The sequence below is a fragment of the Bos indicus x Bos taurus genome, chromosome 24, assembly GCF_003369695.1.
Source record: "Bos indicus x Bos taurus breed Angus x Brahman F1 hybrid chromosome 24, Bos_hybrid_MaternalHap_v2.0, whole genome shotgun sequence".
In the NCBI taxonomy this organism is placed as follows: Eukaryota; Metazoa; Chordata; class Mammalia; order Artiodactyla; family Bovidae; genus Bos; species Bos indicus x Bos taurus.
In genome coordinates this window covers 4,317,803-4,331,548 of record NC_040099.1, presented here as the reverse complement: position 1 = coordinate 4,331,548, position 13,746 = coordinate 4,317,803, and the positions used below count along the sequence as shown (strand labels likewise).

At 38.3% G+C, this 13,746-nt stretch overlaps 1 protein-coding gene across 1 annotated transcript in view; it reads left to right on the top strand.

Moving 5' to 3' along the window:
• The first annotated feature begins 2,505 nt into the window (after positions 1–2,505).
• The window catches only part of C24H18orf63 (chromosome 24 C18orf63 homolog), a 39,918-nt gene continuing 28,677 nt past the window's right edge, over positions 2,506–13,746 (top strand). Inside the window, exons 1-5 of the mRNA XM_027525521.1 lie at positions 2,506–2,647; positions 4,898–4,976; positions 7,868–7,924; positions 11,194–11,305; positions 12,020–12,061. Coding sequence (XP_027381322.1) covers positions 2,514–2,647; positions 4,898–4,976; positions 7,868–7,924; positions 11,194–11,305; positions 12,020–12,061 — 424 coding nt within the window. The 5' untranslated portion in view covers positions 2,506–2,513. The remainder of the gene's footprint in view (positions 2,648–4,897; positions 4,977–7,867; positions 7,925–11,193; positions 11,306–12,019; positions 12,062–13,746) is intronic.

The window sequence follows — 13,746 nt, the reverse complement described above, 5'->3', positions numbered from 1 at the left end:
GCTCCAGGCCTGGCTTCCAGCCTGCCCCCGCGAGGCTCGAGCGTCGCCTCCTGAGCGGTTCTGACGGCCTTGCTTTGACAGGAGGCGCCTGCTGAAGAGATAGTTGTAGCTTTTGAAAAGGAAAGGAACCAAGAATCGTTCTTTCACGAAGGCCCACGGGTTCCAACATTAGGGCATGTAATTTAATCAGTAATGTATAGAATCGCCTTTTAAATAAGGCACTTACGGTAGGTAGAGACCTTGGAGATATTTCCACCAATTCCATGCGGTGCGTAAGAAAATGAGGCCCCAGGGGAGGAAACTTGCCTGTTGACCTTGGAAGCGGTGGGTAGGGCCGGTGGAAATCCGACCCCCAGTGAGGCCTCTTCCCACCAAGGCCCCACAGAGGCAGGCCCAGTGAAGCTCCGGCGGGGCTGGACGCTGCTTAGACGGCAGGTCACTGACTTCACAGCCTGGGCGCTCACCATGACCTTGGTTCTCTTGGGGTTTTGAGTCATCAAATGGACAATTTTGTAGGTACCTGTTCCTTACTGTAATACTTATCGCCAGGGCAGAGATGTGGTCAAAATGTTATTTTGTAGTCAGCAAGTTTTCCATTAATCAGCTTGGATGTGACAGGTGCTACTCTCTAAACAATCTGTTAACTGATCATCTGAATTTCGAGCCTTCCAATGCAGTCCTTACACAGTCTAGGGCAAGAAATTTGTACGTTTTAATTTGTGTTTTGCCAGTTATGAATTGAAAAAAAATTGTTTTCATGTAATGCTAAGTAATAAAATTAAATAAATTCCTGCCTATTCCCGAAAAGGTCAGAGTTGTTTACTCAGTTTTCTGATCAGTCTTTGAAGTTGACAAGAGAAGGGGAGGACCACTCACAGGAATTTTTTGGTGAATTTGCTGATATTTAAAGGAAGAATGAGGCAGAAAGTAATTTTAGTGGGAAATGTGTTTCAGAAATGAAAGCAACAATCTCTAAATTTCAACTGTCTAACCTATTTACACTAACGTGCACTTTTGTACTTCTGGGCCCAAGCTGTAATCAGTTCTTTGTTTTTTATTTTACTTCATTCATTATTGACGTTCTTTACTTTGGTGAAGTAGATTGAGTTGGCCTTGGAACTTTGTACTTCATTAAAATTTTTTTTTTCCACAACAGCATTTAGCATAGAGAGAGAGTAGAAAAACAGAGAAGGAAGGAATGTTTCTATTTTTACTATCAGCAATCATCTTAATTAGGTACACCAAATTAATTAACACCTTGTGTGACTTTGTGTTAATCTTTCTAAGAGTACTCGCAGTTTTTTTTTTTTCTAATTTTATTTTATTTTTAAACTTTACATAATTGTATTAGTTTTGCCAAATATCAAAATTCCATGATCTTTAATAAAGAAAATTTCAAGCACTGTGGTACTTGAGTGAGAAAGACATGTGGGAGCCAGAAGGGCAATGCCACCATTGGTCAAATGGCACCACAAGGGTATTTGGTTACTGAGATCAGACCTAAGGCTGGTCACACTCCGGATTCTAGGACTGTGTTACTACTCCTCTAAAAGAGAGAAAATATGTGGATGCTTAAAAGATTGAAGTACCAGAATACCAGTTACCTTCCCTGGATATGTTTGTGTATCCTAGAGAAACTGAGATTAAATCATTTCACATTGCAGTTTTCTTTTCTGTTATATGTAAGATAGACCCCAAAGGTATGCCCTGTGAATTATCAACTGTAAAATGCATCCCACAGAGAAGTTGGAAAGCCAGAGAATTAGTAGAAAGGGAAGCTAGATAACAATTTAAAGATCTCAGTGAACAATTTTCTTTAGTGTAAAATGGTGAAAAATATATTCTTCAGCTTTGAAATGCTTTATAGAGATAACTTAAAATAACAGAAGGCTTTGCTATACATTTTGATTTTTTAAGAAGTATTGTTGTCATAGGCAAGATTTTGTTTTCCTGAAAACAAAGAGAAACTTAATAGCCAAAAATTTTAGAAAGAATTTGTTAAATAAAAACAATATAGCAGAAACATATCTAGTATCCAGAACAGAGTATGCATTTAATACACATTGCTGGTGGTTCTTTGTAATATTTGTACTCAAATTATTCTATTTGTTATATAGAACTGCAGGTTTAAAATTCTAGATTTTATTTTTGGGGTGGCAGAGTGTTCTAAAGTGTATTGTGATGGTTGCAACTCTGTGAATGTAGTAAAAGCCATTTAATTATACACGGTAAATAGGCAAATTGTATGTGATATGAATTATATCCTAATAAAACTTGTACCCCCCGAATTCTGGATTATCATTAGAAAACCTCAAAGGTAAAATGTAAGTGGTATTTAACTGCTAATATTTGCTAAACTTGTTTTTGCCATTGTATACCAATGCAATATCAAATATTCTGTGATGGATTGAAATGCTTTACCCTATTGGTAAACTGAATACAAGTTTACTATGTTTTTATTGTTGTTTGTTTTTAAAGGCCTGATTACTGGGGCATTCAGTCAACAGGAAAATATGAATGATTCTAAGCAGCAGTCACTATTCTTCATCACACTTCCTGATTTACACAAACTCTGTGCTGTCAAGATAATATTGAGTAACGGAGTGGCAGGCACTGAGATTAGGAGTAGACAAATGAAGATATGCAGGTAAAAAAACACAATCTTGTAACTAATACTTTCTAAAATTTTACATCTGGAAGAGCTGTTTTAATAATATCTCCTTTAAAGCAAGATACTCATTTGCTAAATCTGTTTATACAATTTTAGAATAAAGGAATTCAGTATTGTTCTGACCAAGTATATTGAATTACATTTAAGGGAGGACTTAAAGTACTTCAGATAGAATATATCACTGTTGAGTCTTTATATTTGTGGCTTCTTGTGTGTTATTTTAATTTAAAAATTTTATAGACATTTATGAATTAAATCAATGGATTAAGTCAAAACTTAGTCTTGGGAGATAGTCATTAATAACTGTTTACCTACTGTTTGTGAAGCACTTCAGGAGATACTGTAAACATCTTACAATAATATAGTTTTTAGATTTTCAGATTGATGTAGGAGTATTTCTCCAAGAATTATCTTGAAATATCTAACCTACGATAGTCTTTGGAAAACACTTCTGGAAGTTGACGCCTGAAGTATAACACTGAAGACCCACCATGTATTAGTCCCTTAAATTGTTTGAGACACTCAAGGAAGAACTCTTAGAATACATAACAAGATTATATCTCTAGTTGAATTTCACAGAGAGGGGCAAACATTTACAAGATGGCTAGGAGTCAGAAGTAAAATACTCTGGAGTGTCCTCCATTTTGCTCTTATTTATAAAACTTGTCTTCTGACCACTGTGTATTTTCCCACTCAAGTACATCCAGGAATCGGAACCCTTCCTGCTAAGGCATAATTTGATACCCACTGAACATTTACTTGTGACCCCTTACGGAAGCAAATAAGTAGAAAACCTTAAGAGAGCTTTTCTGCCATTTACTCTCATATTGAAGGTGGTCTTGCCCATAGAGAGGGGAGCTTTGACTCATCGTCCCAATAACTGACAAAGAGGCTAGAACAGGACAAAGACGTGGTTGTGTCAGACAAAGGCACATCTTATACAAGCATGTCCTGGGAATGTCCCTGGTGATCCAGTAGCTAAGACTCTGTGCTCCCTGGGCAGGGGGCTCAGTTCGATCCCCCGTTGGGGAACTAGATCTTGCATGCTACAACTAAGTTCACACTGCAACTAAAAGATCCTGTGTGCCTCAGTTAAGACCCAGCACGGCCAAATACATAAACATTAAAAAAAAGTAATAATAAGCCTGCTGCACCACAGTTCCAACAAAGATGAGCCTAGCAGAAACACACTGACCCATCTCACATTTTGACGTAACCCCACACACACACATGCACTCCTAGCCTTTAAAATTTGTTTCCCTGATGATTAATAATCTTGAAAATTTTTGTATTTCTACATCTATTCCCTTTTGGGTTTTTCCCATCTTTTCTAATAAAATTATTGATGGTAATTTGAATTGTAATGATTGTTGCTGTAAGTTCATTTGTCTTTTGAAAACTAAAACCACTACCCACTTCATTTTCCTCCAAAAAATTTCCTTTTTGAAGGAAAAGAATCTAGTCAATAGTTCTGACACTGAAGTAGTTGATAACTACACTGTTCCTTAGACTCTTTTCTCCAGTACTTCTGACCACCACTTTAAAGAAAAAAAAAAAAGGACAACGGAAGAAATAGGAGTTAGAAGAGCTGAAGTCTTCATAGTGCTTAGACTTTTTCAAGTCTATACTTAAAATAGAAATGAAGTTTTAAAAGAGAAATTTTAATTCACAGATGAAAAGGTTAGGAAACAGATGTGCAGACAAGTTTTTATATTAATATCATATCTAAAACTTTATAGTTCTCTCAGTTCAGACCTTGGCTGATGCTTACAGTATTCAAGGTGCCATGCTCAGTGTGGAGAGACATACGGAAATCTGTAATACAGTCCCTGCCTGCTACTGCTACTAAGTCGATTCAGTCATGTCCGACTCTGTGTGACCCCATGGACGGCAGCCCACCAGGCTCCCCCGTCCCTGGGATTCTCCAGGCAAGAACACTGGAGTGGGTTGCCATTTCCTTCTCCAATGCATGAAAGTGAAGAGTGAAAGTGAAGTCGCTCAGTCGTGCCCGACTCTTAGCGACCCCATGGACTGCAGCCTACCAGGCTCCTCTGTCCGTGGATTTTCCAGGCAAGAGTACTGGAGTGGGGTGCCATTGCCTTCTCCGAATCCCTGCCTAGAAGAAGCTTAAACTTTTATGGGAACTAGCAATTTCTAAACGTTCTGATAAAATGAAAACAGAGGGTGGGCAGTCCGCTTTAAAATGAATACATTTCATCTCCACAGGCAGTTGCTGTTTTTGCACCAAGATATCCTTACATCACCTGTACCTGGAATATTTACCCAAATCTGGGCAGTGATGGCGGTTAGTATTGTAACATTTTATACAGTATCATTTATAATTATTTAGAGCAATATTGATAAGCATTAATTTGGGTATTAATTATAGCTCAAATTGAAGACAGTTTATGAAGACTAATTACATTGTGTTGTAGGTTGATCAAAACATTAACAGACTTTAACTTTGATATACCTCATGTTTAAGATCCATTTTTGTGGCTCTAAATTCATATTTAGTTTTCTCTGTCATTGATGTTAAAATAAAGATTATCAATGAATAAAATATGTTAACGGCATGGTTTTTAAGATAGTACAGACTTAATCCTTTTTTATATTTTATTCTTTAGAATTACATTTAATATAAAAGAAGTTCCTTGTTCCAACAGATCTCCAGTTGTGTTTAAAGAACTGGGGCCGACATGTTTTTTTATTTTGGAAATTTCATTAAAATGTTTTTCTTACTTAGTAAAATTAGAACAAGAAATATATTTTCTGGTGCTATATATAGCTCTTATTCTGAGATTTTAATTTCCTAGAAATTAATATTTATTAACAATGCTGATAGTTCAAAATCTTTAGTTTTTCAATTTTTCTCTAGGTTTTAGGTTTATATCTATTTTTTATCTTCTCATACGTAATATGGTTTTTAAGAAAGACCAGATGTTAGTGAACAAGTAGACAGTAATGTCTCTGTATTCTTTTCTACCTGAAAAACTTAGGAAATGAGTATCCTAATCTTAGCAAGAAGAAGAAGAAGAAGAAGAAAGTCACCATATAAAAATATGTTTTGAACTTTCTCTTGATCTTCCACTTGTGTCCATTTTCCTTATTCATGTCTAAGAAATTATTATTTAATAAGGAAGGTATTAAATATTTATTACATGAAATTTACTGACCTTTCCCTATATGGTTTCTGGATTCAGGTCATTTCCAGAAGGGCTTTCCTCACTTAGAAATGTACCCATAGATTCTATTGGGTTTCCCAGAAAGTTCATTTGGTTTTTTCTGTAAGATGACACTTGTAGCACTTCATTGTCTTTAACTTCATTTGAAACAGCTGTTAGACTGTATTGTGACAGCTGTCATATCAGTATGCATTTTTTAAAAAATCAAAATTGATACATTTTTGTGCAGCCATTTTAATGTTGAAGATGGAAGAAAAAAGCAACACTTTCAGTAAATTATACTTTATTATACGAGAAAGGTGGGCTTCCCTGGTGGCTCAGATGGTAAAGAATCTTCCTGCAATGCAGGAGATGCAGGTTCAATCCCTGGGTCGGGAAGATCCCCTGGAGAAGGAAGGCAACCCACTCCAGTATTCTTGCTTGGAGAATCCCATGGACAGAAGATCCTGGTGGGCTACAGTTCACGGAGTCATAAAGAGTCGGACGTGACTGAGTGACTAACACTCTACCAGAAAGGTAAAAAGCAGCTGAAACAGCAAAAAGATCTGTGCAGTGTATGGAGAAGGTGCTGTGATTGACCGAACATATCAAAAGTGGTTTACAAAGTTTCATGCTGGAGATTTCTCACTGGACAATGCTCCACGGCCAGATAGATCAGTTGAAGTTGATAGTGATCAAATCGAGACATTAATTGAGAACAATCAATGTTATACCATGTGGGAGATAGCTGACATACTCAAAATATCCAAATCAAGCATTGAAAATCAGTTGCACCAGCTTGGTTATGTTAATCACTTTGGTGTTTATGTTCCATATAAGTTGAGCAAGAAAAACCTTGACCATATTTCTACATGCAATCCTCTACTTAAACATAATGAAAAGCTTCTGTTTTAAAAACAAATTGTTATGAGTGATGAAAAATGGATACTATACAATAAGGTGGGACTGAAGAGACTGTGGAATAAATGAGCCACCGCCAACCACAACTAAGCCTGGTCTTTATTCAAAGAAGGTGATGTTGTGTATATGGGGGGAGGGGGTGTTGGAAAGGAGTTCTCCATTATGAGCTCCTTCCAGAAAACCAAATGATTCATTCCAACAAGCTGCTCCCAATTAGACTAACTAAAAGCAGCACTCGACAAAAAGTGTCTGAAATTAGTCAACAGAAAAGGTGTAATCTTCATCAGGATAATACAAGACCGCATGTTTCTTTGATGTCCAAACAAAAGCTGCTACAGCTTGGCTGGGAAATTCTGATTCATCTGCCATATACACCAGAAACTGGACTTTAAGATTTCCTTTTGTTTACAAAATTCTCTTAATGGAAACAAATGTCAATTTCCTGGAAGACTGTAAAAGGTACCTGGAATAGTTCTTTGCTCAAAAAGATAAAAAGTTTTGGGAAGATGAAATTATGAAGTTGCCTGGAAAATGGCAGAAGGTAGCAGAACAAAATGATGAATACATTGTTCAATAAAGTTCTTGGTGAAAATGAAAAATGTGTCTTTTATTTTTGCTTAAAAACCAAAGGAGGTTTTTGGTCAACCCAGTATTTCAGGAAGAGAATGATTATCACTTGCTTCTTTCTCTGCTGCTGCTAAGTTGCTTCAGTCATGTCTGACTCTGTGCGACCCCATAGATGGCAGCCCACCAGGCTCCCCCATCCCCGGGATTCTCCAGGCAAGAATACCGGAGTGGGTTGCCATTTCCTTCTCCAGTGCAGGAAAGTGAAAAGTGAAAGTGAAGACACTCAGTTGTGTCCGACTCTTAGCGACCCCATGGACTGCAGCCTACCAGGCTCCTCTATCCATGGGATTCTCCAGGCAAGAGTACTGGAGTGGGGTGCCATTGGCTTCTTCAATGCATGAAAGTGAAAAGTGAAAGAGCATAGAAACTGTTAGGATGATGGTCCTCTGCTGTGTTCTGCTGTATACATGTTTAAATTCTTTATGTAGTGTATTATTTAATAATACATTTAAATCATTTTTATAAATATGGATTTTTTTAATAGATAACATTTTATAAAGCTGGAAAACTTAATGCCTATATGGAAAAATATGGAGCTAAGGTAAGTTTTTAAAAAGATAATAATTCCAGATGTTGTTTTATTGATTTTGTATATTCAACTTATTTTGTTAGTAAACAAAAATTGGAATATCTTTCTCATAAGTTGTTTCTGTGCTTGTGAAAAAACTAATATTTTCTCTCAGGACAATTTTTTTGTGGACATTTAATAGAGAAAGGGGGAAGAGGCTTAATTTTGTTGGGTACTTTATTGCAGGCATTTTATGTGACATAATTTCATTTGTCATCTCTATTTTCCAAGAAGTAAATATCCCATGTTTACAGATAAAGAAACTGAAACCCAGAGAGGTAAAAAAAAATTGTCCACAATCATATAGCTAGTAAGTAAGGGAATAAAAAAATATAGACTGTATTCCGCATGGTGATGAGTGTCTGGATCTTAGCAAAGAAAAAAAGAAATGAATACTTGAAGTAGAGCACCTCTCGTGTCTCAATACTCAGGCTGCTGAGACTTTGCTAGAGCTCCCATCATGTCTCTGTGCAGGTGTCTGAGGCAGTGTATCCTTGGTTATTCTAGCAGCCTGTCCTGGTATCACTGCTGGCCTCTGTTCCTCGATCTAGTGGAGTTTGGAATGATGAGGTTTTTGGTCATCTTCAAGATGAAATGCCTTAAGTTCTAGGAGAATGATGAGGTCTCAATAATACCCAGAGATGCTTTGCAGTTCCCTGAGAAATACTCGAATAACCTGAAAGCTGATTTTAGCCATCATTTACCATCTGTGGGAAAGCAGTGTTCTTCTCACCTGTGTTGAGCCTTCACAATTATGCTCAATTTGTCTTTATCTGGATACTTTGTACATGAGTAACAATCATGGCAGATAGTTATTGAACATCTATGATATACTGAGCACTTTGCTTGTTTCTGGAGATAAAGCTGGGGACCTGATAAACTTCTTGCCCTTGGGAATCTTAACATAGAAAAATATTTTCCTCCTTTTTATTTATTGGGTGATAGTTCTTGGCTCGGAGATGGCAGTGGCACCCCACTCCAGTACTCTTGCCTGGAGAATCCCATGGACGGAGGAGCCTGGTGGGCTGCAGTCCATGGGGTTGCTAAGAGTCGGACACAACTGAGTGACTTCACTTTCACTTTTCACTTTCCTGCATTGGAGAAGGAAATGGCAACCCACTCCAGTGTTCTTGCCTGGAGAATTCCAGGGACAGGGGAGCCTGGTGGGCTGCCGTCTATGGGGTCGCACAGAGTCGGACATGCTGAAGCGACTTAGCAGCAGCAGCAGCAGCACATGACTGAAGCGACTTAGCAGCAGCAGCAGCAGCGGTTCTTGGCTCTCTCACTTTTGTCTTGCTAACAAAGGCCCTGGCAGTGTTTTAGTCTAAGCTGCATTTGCAAGAATGTTTGTATAGCAAATAGCCCCAAGTGTTTGCTCATATGAATATGCTACTCCATATGCAACTGAATACTCAAGGAGGGACTCTGCTGATCTCAGAGTTTTCTCTCTGTGCAGCTCTCTTCTCTCAATACTCTGCCCTCCAAACTCTAGCTCCCGTGGCCTCCATGGACTCTCAGTTCTGTCCATTCAACCCAGGGAGCCTGCTGCCTCTTCCGGGATTCCCCCTCCCTGCACTGCAGCCTGGAAAGCCTCTTTAATCAATATGCTGGGGTCTCATGAGTTTCCCAACTCCTAGGGGTTTGTCTTTTTTTGTTGCTTGATGGCCTGTGTGTTGTGAAACATTGTTTCATTTAACATTTACCCAGTGTTTTAGTTATTTTAAGTAGGACAATGTGTCTGGATCCCATTGGTCCTAAGTGAATACTTTGACCTTTGAAAATGGTGTGCACCACTCCAGTGTTCTTGCCTGGAGAATCCCAGGGATGGGGGAGACTGGTGGGCTGCTGTCTATCCGGTCGCACAGAGTCAGACACGACTGAAGCGACTTAGCAGCAGCAGCAGAGATACTTGTTGCACTCTATCTGGTACAAACATATACAAATTGCTGGTTCCATGTGTGCTCATGTAAACATTTAACTTTTCTGATATTGGAGTAGAGTGAACAGTAATGGATCATGTTACAACATAGTTCTGGCCGGCTTCCTTTGTACAGAGCAGAGTACAAAGTGTAAGTTTCTAGCACATGAGATCCAAAGATTTAGGCTTATTGAGGCAGGATCAGATCAGAGATCAGATCAAATCAGTCGCTCAGTCGTGTCCAACTCTTTGCGACCCCATGAATCGCAGCACGCCAGGCCTCCTTGTCCATCACCAACTCCCGGAGTTCACTCAGACTCACGTCCATCGAGTCAGTGATGCCATCCAGCCATCTCATCCTCTGTCATCCCCTTCTCCTCCTGCCCCCAATCCCTCCCAGCATCAGAGTCTTTTCCAATGAGTCAACTCTTTGCATGAGGTGGCCAAAGTACTGGAGTTTCAGCTTTAGCATCAGTCCTTCCAAAGAAATCCCAGGGCTGATCTCCTTCAGAATGGACTGGTTGGATCTCCTTGCAGTCCAAGGGACTCTCAAGAGTCTTCTCCAACACCACAGTTTAAAAGCATCAATTCTTCAGCGCTCAGCCTTCTTCACTGTCCAACTCTCACATCCATACATGACCACTGGAAAAACCATAGCCTTGACTAGACGAACCTTTGTTGGCAAACTAATGTCTCTGCTTTTGAATATGCTATCTAGGTTGATCATAACTTTCCTTCCAAGGAGTAAGTGTCTTTTAATTTCATGGCTGCAGTCACCATCTGTAGTGATTTTGGAGCCCAGAAAAATAAAGTCTGGCGCTGTTTCCACTGTTTCCCCATCTGTTTCCCATGAAGTGGTGGGACCAGATGCCATGATCTTCGTTTTCTGAATGTTGAGCTTTAGGCCAACTTTTTCACTCTCCACTTTCACTTTCATCAAGAGGCTTTTGAGTTCCTCTTCACTTTCTGCCATAAGGGTGGTGTCATCTGCATATCTGAGGTTATTGATATTTCTCCCGGCAATCTTGATTCCAGTTTGTGTTTCTTCCAGTCCAGCGCTTCTCATGATGTACTCTGCATATAAGGGCAGGATAAACTGGTAGAATTTGGTCATTACAGTCATAATGTCAACGTGAATATATTTTAACACTTCTTTAACTTCAGAACCAGATAGAATTAGCTGGAGTGATGGCTGTAACTTCTACCCAGGATAGCCCAGTTTTGTTGGGAGGTGATCTAAGCACACAGGCATTTTCTCTGAGTTTCTAGGATAGCATAACAATTACTGTGAACTTGCCCATATTTTGTGCTTTAATATTTTTAGGTGGAGGCTCCACAACAAGTAATTCCTATAATTCTTCAAAACTGCCTTTCATATTCACTCACGGCTAGACTTGCTCCAGCCTGGAATAAAGCTGGCCATCTCTTGATACAAGGTGACTTTATCTCTTTCAATCATTAGGGCTTTCTGAACCAGATTACTTCTATTATGTATGTCTGTTTTTAATTTCAAAATATATTGTTTTTAGGGAATGTTTTTTCAAAAAAAACCTTTTTATTTTGTATTAGGGCATAGCTGATTAACAATGTTGTGATAGTTCAAGGTGAACAGCAAAAACGTTCAGCCGTACATATATTATACATGTATCCACAGGGAATGGTTTTTAAAGCATAGCCCCAACCAAACATTCTTAAGCAAGGCCGCATCAACAAAAGTATCGTCTCCTTCCTTTGCAATTATATCCAGAGGAGGTCTCCTAGTGTTTCTATGGAAAAAAGTGGTTTTATTATAGAATACTTGATGTTTAAAAAGGAACAAATATAAGTTATGGAGCACTATAATAAAACAAACACAAATTATTAGTGTTGTTGGAACCAAAAGTCTATTCTTAATTTTGTGTTGTGATCTGTTTTCTAAATATTTTATACCAGGAAAAAGTATTTGCAGGAAGAATTGAGTATTTCTGTCTTTTTAATATAAGAGATATTTTTGAGTGTTATATTTTTTCTCTGAACTATCATCATATATTCATTTGTATAAAACTGCATTGTAAAGCATTTCTGCAGCTTTGATAACTTTGCATAAGGAAGTTATATTAAGCATGATTTATGAGTTTTAATAATATGGTGTATCCTCTGAATTTTTTAAGGAAGAGAATTTCTTTCTCAGATGGGAAAGCAAAGTGCTGTTGGTAAGTAAAAATATAAAAGTTAATAGATGAAACATTAATAAAATAGTTGTTTAAAAAGTGTTATAAATTGTTGGGTTGTTAAAATCTTGATGATTAGCTTGTATCAAAAGTTAATCAGATACTGTTAAATCACAGTTTCACTCAGAAAATCACTTTTTATTCAAAAATATATATTCTTCATGAGAAAAAAATTCACTTTTCTTAATTGAAATAAAAGCTGCATTTTAAATTTCACTAGTTAAAGAAAATTATAACTAAAAAAGAGTTTAATTTTGTACGTATTTTATAATATATAGTCTCTAGAACCATATTATAAGAATTCTTTAGTACTGTTGTAAATAAAAGCTTTGATTTTTTTTTTTATGAGTACATGATTCTTGTTTTTAGAAAAAGATTAAAGCTCAACATTCAGAAAACTAAGATCATGGCATCTGGTCCCACCACTTCATGGGAAATAGATGGGGAAACAGTGGAAACAGTGTCGACTTTATTTTTGGGGGCTCCAGAATCACTGCAGATGGTGATTGCAGCCATGAAATTAAAAGACGCTTACTCCTTGGAAGGAAAGTTATGACCAACCTAGATAGCATATTCAAAAGCAGAGACATTACTTTGCCAACAAAGGTCTGTCTTGGTCAAGGCTATGGTTTTTCCAGTGGTCATGTATGGATGTGAGAGTTGGACTGTGAAGAAAGCTGAGCACTGAAGAATTGATGCTTTTGAACTGTGGTGTTGGAGAAGACTCTTGAGAGTCCCTTGGACTGCAAGGAGATCCAACCAGTCCATTCTAAAGGAGATCAGTCCTGGGTATTCTTTGGAAGGAATGATGCTAAAGCTGAAACTCCAGTACTTTGGCCACCTCATACGAAGAGTTGACGCATTGGAAAAGACTCTGATGCTGGGAGGGATTGGGGGCAGGAGGAGAAGGGGATGACAGAGGATGAGATGACTGGATGGCATCACTGACTCGATGGACATGAGTTTGAGTGAACTCTGGGAGTTGGTAATGGACAGGGAGGCCTGGCGTGCTGCGATTCATGGGGTTGCAAAGAGTTGGACACGACTGAGCGACTGAACTGAAATGAAAGAGACGCAGATTGGTCTAATCTAACTGTTTCGTTGACATGCATGGCTCTATTGCAGGTAGACACATTCCTATCAGTAGTCCAGAGATGGCAGATAGAGGGAAATCCTGAGCCAAACAGACATTGTCAATCATGGTGGTTTTCACCAGCATTTGACCATAGCCTTAAATCTACATGTAATCCACAGACTGTTCCATCTGAGTTGACTTTCAAGCTGAAGCCCGTTTGCCCCTCTTGCTCTGGGTTTGTGTGTAAGTTGGGCAGTGGCAGTCACTGTGCTTCAGCTCTGGATGAATGAGTTCTTTACCTGTCCCCAAACAATATCAGGAGAGTAAGCTGTCGGAGAGTAAAGAGAACAGTTTAGGACAGCAAAACTCCTCACTCATGTGTTAGAACTTTTTCTTTTAGTTTTATTGAATGTAATATTCTATAGCAAAACTTACAAGCTGTAGATGTATAGCTCATTGGATTTTCACAAACTAATAATATCCTTATAACCAGTTCTCAGATCAAGAAATGAACATTGCCAGTACACCATAAAAATAAACAAATAAAGCCCCCGCATGCTTTATTTCAGGTAGCACTATCTGACTTAGAGGT